Genomic DNA, 19,099 nt, shown 5'->3' with positions numbered 1-19,099 from the left:
TTCAGCAACCTGTCTTGCCTAGGAGCATTTCTACCATACCCTCTACTGGCTGTGCGCAAGCACTCATAGATATAAGGCTTGTATGACAAACTTACAGCCATCAACCACAGCAGTCTTATCTTTGGAGTATAAAGTCTCATTTCCACACAAATTCGTCTGCAAATTGCGAAAAAGACATAATTTGCATGGCACTAGTACGCGTGGCTGCTACGATTTGTGTGGCAAAATACTGGATATATATTTGCTTACAGACCCTTTAAAAAGATCATAAAATCTTCTTCCTCGGACAGAACATCGGAATACCATAGGTAAGTACAAAGCCCTGCGGGCACGATTCAGCGATTTATTTTATTATTGTTTGCCACATTTCATGATATGACATTGTTTTTACAAACCGCTTTCCTTCAGAGTTTAACGAGATAAAAACTCCTCATGAAGTGTGTATATTTTGAAGCAATGTATGGACATAATAAATAATATTTGCATAACTGAAGCAATGCTCAGCGTTTGCCCAAACAAACTGATAAAGCATTGTCAGTTTGTTGCCGACTGGCAGGTGGTGACGAGTAGGTTGTTATTCCACCCTCTCGACTTGCCATAGAAATATGTCACATGTAAGGATACTCAATGCATATGCCGTGCTAGCATACAAGTGAGGCTCACTAGTAATGTGACTATCATTAACTTGTCCATCTGAATATACCTTGTAAAGATATCCTCTGGTCTAAAAGTATGCAAACTCATCATCATCAGAAAGAATATATCCTAATTAAGAGGTATGCTGTGGTAAGTCTAATTTAAAAAGTGTGTCACTGGCACCTAACAACATATTGAGCAAGGTGCTTCTCCGTTGGCTTCTGAGTGAGCTTTGTGATTGAACAGTGGAGTCATTTATTAGCTTAGACAAAAGGTGCTTGTTGGCTAGAGCGGAGAAGGTAGTAGTGGATGCTTCAGTACCATGCAATTTGTGTGGCACATATGGATACACCTGCATGCCCTTTGCACAGCTAATTATAAACTATGGCTACAGTCTACAGTCTACAGGTATATAGATAGTGAGAATCGGGTTGTTAAAGAATGGAAGCGTAAAAATTACCTTTAAATATACTCTCTCCCTAGCAAAGACATTTTACACTGTTTAGATACTTAGTATGGTTAAATATTGAGAGCTTGAAAGACAGGAAGTTAAACTGCTGCCATGACATGTGCTGGACGCTAAAACTCACAGAGTATTCAGTAAAATAGGCCAATAGAGACTGAGGGCAGATGGATAGCTCTATAAGTAAATAAAGACTGAGCGCAGATGGATTGCTCTGTAAGTAAATAAAGACTGAGGGCAGATGGATTGCTCTATAAGTAAATAAAGACGGAGGGCAGATGGATTGCTCTATATAAGTAAATAAAAACCTGTAGTAAAGGAGCAATGGTCCCTATTTGTTTTGCAAACAGGAACAATTTTTATTTCTAAAATAATGATCTCTGAACTAAAAACAGCTTTCTAAAGAATCACTGAAAATTGACACAAACACAACAGTCTGTAGTTGGTTCTGTTATTGAAGATAGCTTAATCCACCATGTAAATACCTCAACTCATGATCAGCCCAACATACAAATTGTTCTCAATGTATTACAAATGATATCAATCATTCAACACATAACCATATGCATTCGGTTCAACTCTGCATGATTCGGTTCTATGATGTTCAAATAATACCAAACTGCTTCATACGCTTTTTTTCTTATATTAGACAGTAAAGTAAAAAGGAAAGCATTCCTTTAAATGGAAATGACATTGAGCTTAGAATGGATTAACATGAGCTAAAGTATTTAGATTGGTTATTTAAAAATGTTCGAAAGGAACGATGTTTTTCTATCATTTAAGATGTTGTTTTAGGCGATCTGACTGTCAAGATATTTAAAGATTAAAATTGACGTATATTTATCGCGGTAAAAACGCTCAGAAAAGAAGATGTGCCCAGATTCGCCCAAAATGATGTATATAGTGAGACAGTCTGTCTCTAACTCTCATGTTCACATCGACTATTACGATAAAACTCAAGTCCTATGCAGCTCTATTGGCATATATTTTATTTTGTATTCACTCATGATTGCTATAATAAAATTTTCAATCTAGCTACAGATACATTATTTTCAAACGCCACAAATAAGGATAATTAAACATTTGTTATATTAGTTTCCTCTAAATAAATACTGTGTAAAGATCTGAGTACCGACTAGGATTCTGCCAGTCTACGGTAATTAATGTAGGTCGTCAAGTTAACTTATTTCATCACAGCCTTTGTATTCCCGAAGTTCTCAGTTGCTACCCACACCGGAAACTAGTTACTAGATAAAATAATCAAGCCGCATCTTTGAAAAAGATATGTTTGAATATGTGGCGAAACCAACTGCATCTTTAAAAAAGGCATGTATACTCAACGTTATCTAGTCATTATTAGTATCAATTTGTAGAAAGAAATTTACTGGCCACATTTACTTAGGTGATTCAAGTACAGTAATGGTCTTTTGAGTTGACCAAAATAGTGAACCCACCAATCCTGGTAAAGGATAAATAAAACCATTCTTGTACCTGTTTGGCGGTTTGTGGACTCACCTGTTTTTTAACGACGAAAATCTTCGATATCACGGACAATGCATTTTTCTAGCGATAACATTTGTTATGACAGTAACTATAGTACATACAAATGCTAAAGTAAAGAGAAATGCCAAAAAATAAACATAAAGAATAGGTACAATACCTAGCATCTAATGCGAGGTACTCTTCAATTAGGCCTATAACAAAAAAAAAAAAGCTTTTGATTTTTTGATAGATGTTATGAAATAGTTGAAATATTATATTTTCATATAGAAATGTCTTAGGAATTTTTAGTATTTTTTTGAGATTTATTTTACTTGAACTTTCCTCGCAATATTATTAGCTAATGAAGCTACAAGGCATGAGATTAAAATATTGTTACTATTTTTTGTCAGATCTTGTCATAGTTACTGCAATGAGAGAGCAGTTGCGTTTAAACAACTCATAAATTGTAAATAATGAACTCTAATGATAATTTAAATGATGATTAAATGCAGTGAATATTTTTGAATTGCAGCTGTTTTCCTAAATGACTTGCAACGGTGAAATATTTTTTGACTCCATTAGATTTTATTATATTTATAAATATATATTTATAAATTTATGTTAGGAAGCAACAACGTAAACTTTAAGTAGTGTAAACAGTAAATTATAACAGAATAAAACAGAATTGAATTGGGGCCATAATTCTAATTTAATCTGGAACTGTGGAAGGTCTGACTGATCATCCGTTACCATATATATGTGTATATATATACAGTCAAACATGGATAACTCGTCCACGGATAGCTCGAACACATGGTTAACTCGAACAGTTTTTTGGTCCGTTCCCACGTAATGATAAATTGCTATAGATAACTCGAACTCAACACTGTTAATTCGAACTGTTTTTTTACCCAACGGCTACCGAAACGATTGTTATATATATATATATATATATATATATACATATATATATATATATATATACATATATATATATATATATTTCTTTATTGAATTAAACAAAGAGCCTCTTTTTGCAGGCAGAGGAAAGACCTTTTACAGTATTTAAAAATATAGATATAAATGTAATAAAGGGATAAATGATAATGACAGATTGTCTTCTTAAAATATCGAAACAATATCTTAAACGATTGTTATCGCTTTAGAAAATCACTTTATTCAAAGCCATAGAGGCAAACTTCATCTTTTCGTAATTCATAAGCATCATTATTACCACCATCGGCAAAATATTTTTGTCAACGACTTTTCTAAAAGTTTGGTGAAAATTGATTTATACTGCGATACGATGAATAGCACGGGCTAGCCGGGTCACGCGCGCAAGGATTTTCGCCACGCACATACAAAACAAAAATCGCATGTTGTTTTGTATGTGCGTGGCGAAAATCCTTGAGTGCGTGACCCGGCTAGCCCGTGATGAATAGTTTTCCGACGTTGATTCCGTGTTGAATCAAAGTCGGAATGTTGAATGTTTAAAACGTCTTAAAATTGGTGTAATTAAACGTATACGTTGTCTGAGCTACAAAAAACTATTCATCGTTTGACCTAAACACAGAATACGTGTGTACATTCAATAAGTATCTATTAAAAAAGCGTGAGTGATATAGAATGTACCGTAAAACCTCGTAAAACTACTAATTGAACTGCCTCGGAGTGTTGCTCTTAACGAATCCCAGGTAAAGTAAGGTAATCTGCATAAACTTCAAGAAGAAACGGCAAAATTGAACGTGGGTAAAACCCCAAAAGAAAAAAATGTCTTTTCTTTTGAGCATTTCAACAACGATCAAGTTTTGCCAATGTCAATCTGAAAAACGTCCTGGCAATAACATCACCTCAAACAACAAACCAATCTCAAGTGATAGAAAAATCTCTATACTTTTTCATGAAAACGTTTTAAACTTTACATTAGAAGCATTTAATTTGAAACAAGCCATTTGTGCTTTTGATTTATATTATAGTTTGTATATGTACATGTATCTACTAATAAATAAGTAAATATATGGACTTGTGACAGTGCTCTGATAACTTGAACGCTCTGATAATTCGAACACTTTTGCTCGGTCCCTTGAAGTTCGAGTTATCCATGTTTGACTGTACATATATATTATGTATATTTATTTATTATATATATTAGAATATATATATAAGATATATATCTTATAAGATAGAAAGATATGTAGAAAGATATGGCATATTTAGAGTGTAAATACACTCTGCCACCTATAAAATGTATTTAAAATAATTTATTATATGTGTGCTGGGTAATGAATACTGCAGAAGATACCGTGCTGCGATATACAATAATCACCAGACAGTATTAGTAGTTAACCCCTTATCTCTGCAAACACAGCCACAAGACTGGAACTTTCTATGAGTTTTACAGGCCATATCAATTATTCGGTCATTGGGTCTTTTCTATTCATACAAAATCTGAGATCATTAACTAATCTATGGTTTAATCATGCTGACACCTCTTTCCTTGACTTTGTTCTGAGCTGGTTGAGAGCCATTTTGGAGCCGCAATCGTATGTTGGATGACGATTAATTTCGTTTTAATATGAGACAGCTGGCTGCTTGTCCTACTTGTCCTCAAAGGCTTCCTCTGAGCTCAGAGAAAGCCTTTGTTGGTGTTATTTAGGTTGGCTAGGGGTAGACTCGAAATGATAAAATGTAATATCTCGTTGTTGTAGGTTGCTTAGTATAAATATATACAATGAAGCTGACAACCAAACTTATCTGGCTGACGACGGCATGTCTTCTCTGCATTCAACCTTCAGTAAGTCATTGCATATGGGACTCTTGGTTGGTGGTACTGTCAAAGTGAATATACACAGAGGTTTGGTTGGTAGGGCTACCAGTAAATCCAAGTAAATATGCATAAAGGTTTGATTGGTTGGTATTGCTGTAAAAGCTTTAAAACAAAAAAAAATATAAAGGTTCTGGAAGACTGTTTAATATTATTTAACTATAGAATCAGCAAATGTGAAGGGGCAATGCATATACATATATATATGAGTTAATGTAGAAAGGTATCGTGTTTTGAGAGACTATATGAGCTTGACTTTAAAAGTTGTCGACATGATCACTGCTGGCTAATAGACTTATTGGTTAATCTCATAAAATCCAGATATGCATGTTAATGCTGATTTAAGTGACTTTTGATGCGGCATTCCTTAGCTCTGCGCAGGGGATTGTTCAAATACAGACGTCTTCTTGTTACCAATATTCACGTTACTCAGAGTTTAATTCTCTTTTTAATAATTACACTAAATTTACATGAATTCCTTTATCCTTACACAAATATTGACATTATGTCATCAGCGTACAGCGTACAAAGACTCATTAGCTTGGATAAAGAGGCAATGTCAGGCATTCTTTCCCTTTTTTCGTCACGTGGGATGTTCTATGTTTAGCGTTCTCTTTCCGAATTAAGGCTAGTAAAATATGGGCTAGTAAAATAAGGCTAGTATTGATACTCAAGAGGAAGAAAGTGACAATGTGGATTATTGCTAGCCAAGTTTATTTCTTTTACCACAAAATCATTTCCTGTAGGAGTGCATATTCTGTATACGCTTGTGTCAACTCGTGTAATACAATATTGAGCGCCAGACTGGCGAGATCTGTATACTAAGTGGTACCAAGGTTCTATGAGAGTTTTGCATGCCTCAAAGATGGAGATAAGAAAGTTATATAATCATAAACCAGCATTGTCATTTTATGGCCAATCAAGGCTGATTGCTGGTCATAATTATATGCTTGTCACATCTAGACAGCTCTGCCAAAAGAGCGACTTTTATATTCACCCAACTGTGTCACTATTGTTGTAGCGTAGCTTTGTAGGACTTGTAGCATAGCTTTATAGGACTTGTAGCATAGCTTTATAGGACTTGTAGTGTAGCTTTATAGGACTTGTAGCATAGCTTTGTAGGACTGGTAGCATAGCTTTATAGGACTTGTATAGCATAGCTTTATAGGACTTGTAGCATAGCTTTGTAAAACTTGTAGCATAGCTTTATAGGACTTGTAGCATAGCTTTGAAGGACTTGTAGCATAGCTTTATAGGACTTGTAGCATAGCTTTATAGGACTTGTAGCATAGCTTTGTAGGACTTGTATAGCATAGCTTTATAGGACTTGTAGCATAGCTTTGTAGAACTTGTAGCGTAGCTTTGTAGGACTTGTAGCATAGCTTTATAGGACTGGTAGCATAGCTTTATAGGACTTGTAGCATAGCTTTGAAGGACTTGTAGCATAGCTTTATAGAACTTGTAGCATAGCTTTGAAGGACTTGTAGCATAGCTTTATAGAACTTGTAGCATAGCTTTGAAGGACATGTAGCATAGCTTTATAGAACTTGTAGCATAGCTTTGAAGGACTTGTAGCATAGCTTTATAGAACTTGTAGCATAGCTTTGAAGGACTTGTAGCATAGCTTTATAGAACTTGTAGCATAGCTTTATAGGACTTGTAGCATAGCTTTATAGGACTTGTAGCATAGCTTTATAGGACTTGTAGCATAGCTTTGTAGGACTTATAGCATAGCTTTGAAGGACTTGTAGCATAGCTTTGAAGGACTTGTAGCATAGCTTTATAGGACTTGTAGCATAGCTTTGTAGGACTTATAGCATAGCTTTATAGGACTTGTAGCATAGCTTTGTAGGACTTGTAGCATAGCTTTATAGGACTTGTAGCATAGCTTTGTAGGACTTGTAGCATAGCTTTATAGGACTTGTAGCATAGCTTTATAGGACTTGTAGCATAGCTTTATAGGACTTGTAGCATAGCTTTGTAGGACTTGTAGCATAGCTTTATAGGACTTGTAGCATAGCTTTGTAGGACTTGTAGCATAGCTTTATAGGACTTGTAGCATAGCTTTATAGGACTTGTAGCATAGCTTTATAGGACTTGTAGCATCAGAGATATGCATTGGAATATTAACTGGAAATTGCTGTATCCATTCATTTGAAATTGGTTCATATTCTCTACAACAATAACTAACACAGCAGCCTCTCTTATGTTGATCAGTCAATGATGTCATTAGCTTGCTAAAAGTTGGATATGTTGACAAAGGTCAGCGTATATAATATAATGATCTCTCCGGCAGCGGTATGATCTTGGTAGTGTAAAAGTGGCATTTTTACTACTTATGCATTTTGTCTGAACCACCGGAGTACCAAATCTTAACAAGTTGCCATTAAGTGACAAACCTTTTTACCAAAGGAATAACTTGACATGTTACAGACTCTCTACTTTGTTATTGAAAACTTGAATAGGCTCCTTTGCAACTTTGACAATCTCTTAGTTGATTGGGGCTCATCCAGTTGAGCACTGGGTGGCTGTCTCTCCAATCTGTCAGTGCTGTCGGTTCAAACTGTCAGTGGCATTTTCATACATTCACAAGAGAATCCTTTAGTGTTTTCATAAACAAACTTTCCCCGATAAAATCCCAATGAATCATAAAAGTATGAATGGGTCTTAGCAGGTTATAGTTGTAACAGGTGAAATAACAGGTGCCTGTCTCGGCATGCTCTTCCGTTAGCCAATCAGTCCAAATAATTTTTTCTAGTCACAAATGAAGAAAGCGTCATATCGATTAATGAGTGCTTGTCTTTTACTATAGAACTTTTTGAAGTCTTTTAATTAAGTAATTACATTCAGAGGTTTACACATTGTTTAAGGAGCAAGGAAGAAGAAACGTAAACAGGCCAAATGACAAGCCGTCAAATAGAAAGTACAGCAAATGGGCGAGTTGGTCAGCATGCCCTGCTGCTTGCAGATTCGCCTGCTATTCAAACTGCAAACAAATTCGCTATAAAAAGTGCATCAGGGAGGAAATATGTCAATCTAATGTACTAAAAGATGAAAGAATATGTGGCAGATGTGAAAGCCCACTGGTGACCAAACTGCCTGCAACAGAAGCTCTAGTCAGACCTACCAATTACCCTTCGATAAGAGCCAAAGTCGATGAGCAACTGGTACAACTATCGACCCACTGCCTTCCCGACTATCATTTTTCTACCTGGGGCGAATGGAGTGAGTGCATCGATGTTTGTCGCAAGGTTCGATTCCGCCATTGCACGACTTCTCTTTGCATAGAGAGAGTTCCGCATATGGAAGATGCGGCTGTAAAACAGGAGGAGTGGTGTGTACCGGATAAACAATTGGAGTCTTCTCAAGTCAACTGCGACCAGTACCTAGGTTATATCAACATACTCAACAGCTATGAGGCCACGTTCATGGAGCTCAAGGAATGTGAGGCAGCGAGACGACGTGAAATCAACCAACAAGACAGGCGAGACAGAGAAGAAAAAGGTCAGTTGGTTACACTAATACAACGCAGTCGGTCTTGTCTAGTGAACTGACTCCACGGGACCTTGATACCTCGGTTTTCTATTTTCTTAGATTTGACACTTGTTGTACCACAATTCTTGTAAGCAAATACAATAACTGTGTCAGTCGGTTTTCAACAAACAAGTAAATCCGTGTGCTTGGTTGGTCATGACTTTGATAGTTATATGTGTTGCAGCCTTTGTTAAATAATTCACAAATAGTCCATTCAAGTGCGGCACTCGTTCATTTTAGCTAACTGATTGTTTTCCTAGTCTCGCCGTCTGCTGTTCACATTATGATTTCACTCACTCGAATAATTTCGATTTTTACAAAAGGAATTTTACACAGTTGTACGAAAGGCAAATTTTTATGTCAAACTACAGACAGCTGAGTTATTATTTACATTGATCAAGGGATTCTAATAGCAGAGAGCTGTGTAAAACAGCTTATAACACGATGGCTATGTTTCTATGATGCATATGATGCGGGTTATTTGCAAGTTTGTCTATATGGAAATATGACTATATTCTGCAATATGGAAACGGCAAGACCTGCAAGTTAAACAAGTTTTGTTACTCTTTTTTATCGAATATTTTATTCTTACAGAAGATGAAAATGGTTGCGAATGATGAGCAAGAAATGCCACTCGGTCTCCATTTTAAACAGTTTTTATACTTTATTTGTTCCCAATTTGAAAGCGTGCTTTAAGTGAGACAGGAGCGCACCACTATGACCCCCGGAGTAGAATCCCTCAACTTTTTTGAAAAGCACCCGTGTTAATCCGCAACACGCGAATGTCCATTGAAATACTTATCGCACTGTAACTCAGGTGGGCATAATTCCAAATCATGCGCACATTAAAAATACAGTGAAGGTACTATATGTTGCAAGATATGAGAAAGAGAGAGCACGACGTGTCAACAAGCAAATAATGCTTACTAAATCCATGCAATTTGAGGTAAACGCCCAGAGATTAAGTTTTTAAAACATAGTAAAGGAAATTAGAGATGCAGAGCAATTAGAGTGTGTCATCTAATTCTTCTGTATTAACAATTATGGCAAAAGCCTTCAAGTTTCTAAGCTATATTTGTTGTGTATGTTCAGATTCGTATCTTGAGTACCCTAGGACACTTAAATTTTGCTAGTATTTAGTTTTGTGAGTAGCATACAGAGTAAAATTTCACTGCACCTTAATTTCGCAGCTCTGATGAGTGCGAAATTATAGTGGTGTGAAAATAAATGCAGTGGAACAAACATAATTAGATTCCTCAGGTTCAGTTCACCGCAAGCCTGTATTCACTGGTTGCAAGTTGGGGCGGCTAATGTTAGGCGACTAGTTATGAACACCTGGGGGTGTTGAGGGGGCGGTGTAAGCCCCCAACAGGTTTTTCTTATGTGGGGCCTCAGCCGGGCCTCTCGTGTGAAGTTTTAAAAATTTTTATCGGAAAGTATCAACATTTTTCTATTTTATGAGATTTGTTTAGTTTTAGGTGATGTGACTGACGAGACGTTTTTAAAATAAAATAGGCAAAACTGGACCGCAGTTAAAACGCTAAGAAAAAAGACATCTTTTTTTTAGCGTTTTAACAAAGATCAATTTTGTCGATTTTATTTTAAGTTCATACGGAAGTTTCCACACTTTCGATGGGACATGGCCAAGCGGATGTTTGGTAAAACTTGATATTTTGCAAACCTTTATAAAGGTCATTAGCAAGAATATTCAGCCACTGATGATGATGATGATAATGATGACGCCTAAGAACTACTAAAAGTTGATGTTTGTCTCTATGGCTTCGAATAAAGTGATATTCTACCGTGATAAAGACCGTCTCCATAGCCATTGGGCAAATGACTTTTCGAATAAATGATGTTGAGGTCGAGTTATCTGAAGCAATTTATCATTGCGTGGGAACGGACCAAACAAATCCGTTCGAGTTAACCTTGTGTTTGAGAGGAAATGTTACATTTTATCCAAGGGCGAGTTATCCGAGTTTGACTGTACTTAGCCGCGGAAAGTTCCTATAAAGTTGGGACAGCTCAGCCGGCCAGCTGCCCCAGAGAATACGGGCCTGGTTCACCGATAAGAAAAAAAATTTCAATTTGGGACTAGTTTGTAATTGTGAACCACAGGTAGAATGGTGTGGGCGAGGTCGATAATGCAATTTGATCGCTTGCTGCCATTTGTTTCTTGGACTATCAATGAACAAAGCTATTTAATTTCGCGTTTTTGCTCGTTTGTTATGGTAGTCTAGTTTCGCACATGAAATTTTCGCGAGAGGATGACTCCGCGAAAACGCGAAAGTTAGATGAGGCGAATACATAAGTGTCCTAGGGTACATATCTTAGCCAGTCACTGTCCATGAATTTAATCAGCGACATCAGAGGTCTATCTTGGATTACTCATTTCATAAATGTCTGCTTTTATTCCGCTCTTGTTCTACCACTTATCAATACATTTTATTACTTCAAATAGCTTCTTGCATTATTAACTGTCAATCATAAATTTGACTGCCAGTTTTATCAGTATTTGAGCAGCTGTTGAGGATTTTCTTAGTTCTTGAGGCACCCTTGTAAAATAAATAATTTATTCTGTTGTATTTTGCCTGCCAGAATCACCACATTCAAGATTTGAATCATAGCGATAAGTCGCAGTGTCCCGACAAAGTTCAGCAGTTATAGTTCTTCTGAATGCTTTCAATGGTTGATGATTCAGATTTTTGTGTCTGCAAATCGCCTACCATATTCATTGCTGCTCTTTGGTGATCATTGGGCTGATCTTTCTGGCCCGACTTTCTTTCCTGAGCATGTTTTTATCACTAGTATTAGCTTCAAAACTGTATCATCGCAACCAACTTCCATTGTTATTTGTTATTGCCTTTTGGCGACTAAATATGTGTCAAGGACAGTGTCTCAATGTCAGTAAATTTGATCTGGCATACAAAAGAGAGTGGAATCAACGAACACCCAGAGTTTTTGCTAGCGTTTTAGTGTGGAGCCGGTACACTTGACATAACGAGAAGTGCTCATTTAGATATACTGAAGTTGAAAACTCGTCTTGACCAGTAACCAATCACCTAGTCAGCGATCTACTTCAACACACCTGCACTCATGAAGAAGTAGATCAAAAGTTTTTTGCTCCATGCTTTGTACCATGTTTCCAGGAAGGCACATGGAAAGTATGAAATAAAAAATTAACTTGAACAATAATGGATTTAAAATATTAATTGAACGATTACAAAATTGAGCAGTAAATTATTACAAAATCATTCGATAAATAAAATAAATTTTGATTATTTCTGTTTGATTTTGTCAGTTTGTGGTATTACAGTAGAGCAGAATGCGACTCACATTTGTCTAACTTGAGCGTTTCAACAAACTGCATCCGTTAGTTTTTACAAAAATATTTCAATAGTCAGAATTGGTTAGATTGTACAAAGCTGGTCACTCTTTCACCATTTCGATGAAGGTTTCAATACGAATTGTTGTGTAGTTACTGCGCAGTTGGCTAGGTTTATTCATAGATTAGCCGATCAACAAAGTTGCTCTTGTTCTTTTGCTAGAAGTAGAGCAAGTTCGTATGCGTGAGACTCACTCAGGCTTACTTGGATGTGTTTTAGCTCTCAATGTAGTCTCAACTCTTGGTATAGTTGTATTTCTCATTAATTAACTCTTTTTGCTCCAAGTTGGAATTAACTTTCCAAAGAAATTCAAAAGTCGACAAGCTCGAATATAATCTTTTATAACCTGAAAAGTAATTTGTATATTTTTAAACTGAAAATTGCATCTTATTCAGCACAAAATTGTCTTTCAAATGACATAAATTAGCTTCACTAAAGTCTTCCATCTCTAAAAATGTGAAAAAAAGTAGTTCAAAGAAATTATTTAAAAATCAACCCTAAAATACAGAAGATTATTGGCTATAAGCACAAAATTAACATAACACTTTATGCATTAAATTGAGAAATTAAGTGCATTAAATATATTCATGCACTTTATTTCACAATATAACTCTTCGTTGAATCAGCCATTAAAGATTGTTGAATATGAATGTCTACTTATACGAATAACATTTGCTGCATTCCAAGAACTTGCTCAAGTTTTAATAGAGCAGTTTTTTATACTTTAACTTCTGATATTAATTAGGCATGCGCTGTTCTAATGTTTGTCTTTCTTTTATTAACATAGTTTGCTAAAATATCTGTTATGCTTATAATTCTGTGCTGATCCAGGGCTCTGCACTGAATCATTCCACTCTTGTTGTCTGCACTGACCTCTCACTCTTTTTGTTCTCACCGCATTCAAGGAACTCTATTTAATTTGTCATACGTACAAGTCACAAATTAATACCTGAGAAGTTAGAAAGTTGGTACTGACAAATACAGGGCTCACACATTTGCTAGCTTGTTCTTCCCTCAAGCATTGCTTCTACCTTGTGGAGAACTAGTGGCTATATGAAATTTTTTTTATATTCACAAAGAGTGGAGAGCAAATGTGATAATTATTAGTTTTAGTAGAATGCCGCCGTAGAGATCCAAAATATATAATACAATTTTTGCGACTTGAATCTTGAAGCATGATGAGTAAATCAAGCAGCCAAGTGTTACTAGATCTCGAATTATGAGTTGTATACTTCCCTTATAGGGCCTACTAAACACTTATACACTTGTGCTATTCAGCCATATAATTTCTCTACCTATTAAATGTTCATGATCACACTTCAATTGTTGTTGACACAGCCAGTGTTATGTGCGACTTTTGAGTTCATGCATAACAGAGATACGAGTGACCGAGACAACACAGTTAGGAGGGTATGGTTAGGAGGTCTTGATGGGTATTGTGGCTTGAAGAAGAAATAAAATCAACCTAAGACAAACATATTTTGATGAATAAATGACATCTTTATTGTTTACTTCTAGAAAAGAGTGTAAAATGACATGTGATCTGGCAGACCCAGCGATTAAACCCTTTTAAATACCAACTTTTATAACTAAAATATTTCAAAATAAAACACTGGTAGCTTGACCTGGAGTTGTTACGATGGGACACCGAGTAAGGGCACCATGGAGGAGGGTTGCTGCCAATTTAAACATTATTTGTAACAGGTTTTGGGTGCGTTTTTACGGAAACTGACAAAGTGAACAGATTTATGATTGATATAGCCTTGTGATATAGCCATACACATGTACAGAGTAGCTGCAGAAGTTAATTTATTAAAAATACAGATAAAAGACAGGCACATCAAAAAAGGCATTCAGGATTCTCCTACACTCAAAACTCATAAGAAATAGATTACTTGCATAAACCATCGTTTATAATATACTACAAAAAATATTGATGATGAAAACAAGATAAATGTCAAAATAACTATGCTCTGTGATTATAATTTAATATTTAAGCACACAAAACTATTTTTATGTCAGTTTCAGTTAGTTAAGCTTCAGTTAGAACTGGGCAGAAGCTATGTCCCCTACAGCTCTATAAATTTTAAATGCTGCTAGATTTATACACTACTAGCTGCGCTGCCTGGTGGTGCCCGGGTATTAAAAATCAGCTTATAAACATTGAGCGGTAATGTAGTTGCCTGCCGGATAATTTGAGTAAGCTTACTAATAAGAGCTACCCCTCTCCATCACACTGCGTCGTAAAGGAGAGTGGTAGCATATTTGCTCCCATATAGCGACATATGTCGCCATATGAATCCATCAAGTATGAACGGTAGGGTCCGAGATCAAATCTTTTGCAGAACATCTTCTTTATCCAAGATTTTAATAGCTATAGATGGACATACGCAACGACGAATATACAAAAACACAGACAAACTATGAGAAATATCTATATAGATGAAAGGAATCAAATGCACAGGCCAAAAGGGTCCACTGACTGCAAGTATTCCAGAGACAGCCAACGCACCAAAGCATTTGCTAGCGTTATGAGGTTTTTATATAAATAATTGCTAGATGCCACATAATAACAGCCTTTGATGTAAGGCTAATCATATGCAATAGACGCTCCTACAACATAAATAATCCGCTCTACGCAACGTAAAATGTAAATAGCCTAATTCAAAAAAGGAAAAAACTAAACTCAACTTTAAATTTAACTCTTTCGCTACCATGAGCCGCGTAGTATGGCTCAGCAAAGCATTTGTGTATGGCCAAGAGACACATGGTGCTTTAGTAAGTGTCATACAAACATTTTTGATTACTGGTAGTGAGTAATTAATTAATCTATTGTATCTGCACTTAAATGAAAGAAAACAACTATTTCCATGCATTGAGCCGAAAGAAAATAATTGTTTACAAAATATCCTGAGAGTCGTTTCGCTTTGCAAAAACATAATTTTTTTATTGCGATTTCTTCTATTTAGCACTAACCAGTCATGTCAGACGCATTACAGCTGCGAAACTTTCACTAATTTTAGATCTATGGACTTTAGGCGACTTTCATTGAGTATAGCACTACTGAGAGCTATTATTTTATTTTTTGCCATTATAATAATTATAATAATGCCATAAGGTGTAATAATATGGATAAAACATCTGTCTCCAGTATGTTCTCGATAATAGAGAAAATGGCCGAAAAAGTGTGCAAGATCATTCTGCAACTTCTTTTGTGGATTTTTTAAGGAATCAGTTGATGTAAAATTTTAGGCTAACTTATTTGGTATAGAAATATTTTTCACAGGTTCAAAATTTATATGCGCTCTTTTTAAATATTAGGTTTTAACAAATATGTAATTATGTCCCGATAAAGAATTAATTTGGTAGCGAAAGAGTTAATGACTTTACCATAACTGATAACAACTTAGTTTATAGTCCATGATTACAGTAATTTTATATTAAGGGGAATGTACACCTTCAATGTAAATTTAAATCGACTCTTTTTCACTTTTTTACAAAAGAAAAATACTATGTTAGTCTGGAATAAAGTGAAACCAAAATATATCTTAACTATAATAAGAGCGGTGTCTGTCTGTCTGTTCATCTGTCTGTCCATCTGTCTGAAGACAAGTTTAAAGGTTAGGATAAAAGACTGCTTTCATGAGACTCCAACTCGTGCCATTCAGATTGATAGACTGACACTCTAACAACTGCACCAATCAACCACCTTTAGTCATTTCTGAATAATTATACACCTACTTATTCTCTGTGCTTTATCTGCACACATGATGATCTCTCATGACACACTTCGGCTGCCAGTGCGCTAGTCTATATAATAGAGATACCCCGATATGATACGGCGTGTTCTCTCCAAAGTGCGGCACGAGAGAAAATCATATTTTTAAGGCTAGCTTTTGTTATTCAAATAGAATTTGAAAATTTGCACAGACTTGATGCTTTACTTTATCTGAAATTTCGTCCGTAATACAAAGCATAAACTTTAGATAAATTGTTTACATTAAGTGGAGTTTTATAGGAGCATCTACTGTACATTTAATTTTATAGAGTAATCTATATAACTACCTAAGAGCACTATTAGCTTCCAAGAGTTCCATAAATGTCTCTTGATATATTTTAATTTTAGCTCGGCATCTTTTGTCCATGATTCCCGACAACTAGAGAGATGTCTCAAATGTAAATACTTGCAAAAGGCTGTCAGACATGAAAACAGTTGTATAGGTCTGCTTCTTTCAGTCCGTTAAAGTAATTTATTGTTATAGAGAATCCATTAATGCCCGAAGGAGAGATTCTCGATTTGGGTGTCTCCTGCGGCCTCCGCAACTTCCAGCAGAGAAACCTAAGGATCATAGGTGGAAGGGCAGCGAGGAAAGGTGACTGGCCGTGGCAGGTGAGTGATTTATTATCAAGCAATCCATAGCTGTGGATCATGATGACCATTCTATTGAATGTCCAGCATGCAGGCCCTTCTGTAGCAGTGACAACGGTTGTGAAAAGGATTATGAATTTGTCATGCTGCCACGGTTAGCCAAAGAAGGTTTCCATCTTTTGGAGGCAAACAAATAATTATCTTTACTTTGAGGTGCTTCTTCTGATTAGCCGCATTGGAAAACATCCAGAATACTTTGCCTGTTATGTTACAGGAATATCGTAACTAGTAACATACTGATAAATTTTAATTTATGGCATCTTAGTGATACAGTAACCACCTATAAACTTTTCTATTTGTTTTGAGCGGAAAGCTTTCTGTAGATGGTGACAAATAATTTTGTACAAAAGCATTGAATCCTTGAACAAACCTTGTACAAAATTATTTAGCAAAACCTCATATTAGTGTAATCAGCTGTGTGGAATCACTGGATGGCCATTAGTCAGCATGTCTTTTGTGACGTTAATAATCTACCCAGACATTCTGATGAATTTGGGGAGTGCAAGCAGCTGTTCATCACATGATCTTTCCATGATGCGGTTAATCCCGCAAGTTTGCATCCGCCAGATAGAAACGTCACAAATCTGCAAGTCGAGCGGGTTTTGTTACTCACAAATTTCTACTGAATATATCGTGTGTATATATTACTGAATATATCGTGTATATATTACTGAATATATCGTGTATATATTACTGAATATTGCTTGCGAAGGTTAAGTGCTTGCAGAAGATAGAAACAGCACTTGCCGTGCAAGCTATTCCATTTTAAACATTCTTCCACATTTCAGCCATCTGTATTTCAATTTGAGCAGTTCCGACTATGCCGCGTTCTGACCACTGGCGTAAAAATCCTTCTCTTTTAACAAAATGCTCGCGTTAATCCGCAACATGCGAATGTCCATTAGCTAAAAGTGCACACAATTCCAAATCTTCATCATAAAAACATAATGTATGTAAAATGGTAGTTTTTATAATAAATAGGATGGCCATGGTGTGACAACTCTAATATTCAGTACTCAAATGTTTTAGGTAGCTATCATGATCGATAAGAAGAAGAATGATTTCAGTGATTTCCCCAGGAATCAACAACTTCTCAACCTTAGCTATACAGACAATCCTAGTTATGTGCAATATTGCGGAGGAACATTGATCAACAATGAGTGGGTGCTGACAGCTGCCCACTGTGTAAAACAAAGAGAAACCGGCCTACGAAAACCAAACATGGTAGTAATGGTAGGCGAGACAGACATGAGGGTGATGAAAGAAAGAGACAACTCCTGGCAGAACAATATATATAAAATAGCAAAAGTTATCGACCACAGCAGATTTGAGTGGGAGTCAGTGAACAACGACATAGCTCTCTTGAAACTGGAAAGACCTGTCCCTAACACAGCAGACATGGGCTTTAGCTGCGTGCCTGATCAAAACCTCGAAGTAAGCGCTGGCACAGAGTGTATGGCTGTCGGCTGGGGTAAGCACAAGAAGTACCCAAAACAAAGGGCAAGTAAGAGGCTCAAAGAGGCCGTTTTACCGCTTGTCTCTAGGCAAGAGTGTAAAGACGCATTCAACTTCACTATAACAAAAAACCAGATGTGCGCAGGGTATTCAGATGGTCGCAGTGACTCGTGTGACGGCGACTCGGGTGGCCCTCTGTTGTGTCAGTCAGGGACCCCACACGGTGTTAGGTGGGTCATCTATGGCATCACAAGCTTTGGATCTAATGATGGATGTGGTATAGCCGGTAAATATGGTGTCTACACAAAAGTTACCAACTATTCAGAATGGATTAAATACGCAATCGACACCGGAAAACAACTGCACGAGTCTGAGCGTGACCATGAAGTAAGGCGACGTCGACACAAAAAGCAAAATCGAAAACGTGACAAAGATGGTTTATCGGAGCACCCTGATGATGATGATACATCTTTGCATAGTTTGGGTGATTCAGCCAATCATGGAAGAACACCTGATCGAAGGATTTTACCCTCAGATCCTGGAATGAGCGTATATCAACCGTTAAAACATTCGTAAGGTTTTATATTCTAGCAATTCTATTTTATATATTTTATATATGTATATATCTATGTTTTATATATGTATATATCCATATATACATATACCAGCATTCACTGAGCTATCAGTGTGCAGCGTACAATTCTCATACCTAAACTGGTAACAAACTGTGCAATTTACCTTTACTCCTTAATCTTTGAAACGAGCCGATACGACGAATTGTCGAGTCTGCTACTAAATTACAAATAGCAGGACTTGTGAAAGCTTGCGAGCAAAGGCAGGCAAGATGATATAGTAATATTTTGTTCCGTCCAGCAATCTGTACTTAAACA

General features: G+C 36.3%; 1 protein-coding gene and 1 long non-coding RNA gene across 2 annotated transcripts; one reads left to right on the top strand and one right to left on the bottom strand.

Annotated features, from left to right (window-relative positions):
* Positions 1 to 19,048, top strand: LOC137387659 (uncharacterized). Its single transcript, XM_068074142.1, has 5 exons — positions 1 to 308; positions 5,290 to 5,375; positions 8,276 to 8,909; positions 16,588 to 16,715; positions 17,784 to 19,048. Exons 2-5 carry the CDS (start codon positions 5,313 to 5,315, stop codon positions 18,783 to 18,785), a joined length of 1,827 nt encoding a protein of 608 aa, XP_067930243.1. The 5' UTR covers positions 1 to 308; positions 5,290 to 5,312; the 3' UTR covers positions 18,786 to 19,048.
* LOC137386731 (uncharacterized) lies at positions 428 to 1,219 on the bottom strand. Its single transcript, XR_010977832.1, has 2 exons — positions 1,097 to 1,219; positions 428 to 724 (listed from the first exon to the last, which is right to left on the bottom strand). It is a non-coding gene; the product is annotated as an uncharacterized lncRNA (long non-coding RNA).
* Positions 19,049 to 19,099: the final 51 nt, after the last annotated feature.

Source organism: Watersipora subatra, chromosome 2 (genome assembly GCF_963576615.1).
Source record: "Watersipora subatra chromosome 2, tzWatSuba1.1, whole genome shotgun sequence".
NCBI classification, from domain to species: Eukaryota; Metazoa; Bryozoa; class Gymnolaemata; order Cheilostomatida; family Watersiporidae; genus Watersipora; species Watersipora subatra.
Note: the sequence above shows the minus strand (reverse complement) of the source record. Positions and strands in the feature narration are given on the sequence as shown.

What these genes read in the sequence shown, in the direction of transcription:
- LOC137387659 (XM_068074142.1), top strand. Translation starts at nt 5,313, where the DNA reads ATGAAGCTGACAACCAAACTTATCTGGCTGACGACGGCATGTCTTCTC. An exon ending in TTCTCTGCATTCAACCTTCA is followed by an intron (nt 5,376 to 8,275) that starts GTAAGTCATTGC and finishes ACATTGTTTAAG; the next exon opens with GAGCAAGGAAGAAGAAACGT. An exon ending in GCGAGACAGAGAAGAAAAAG is followed by an intron (nt 8,910 to 16,587) that starts GTCAGTTGGTTA and finishes TTATTGTTATAG; the next exon opens with AGAATCCATTAATGCCCGAA.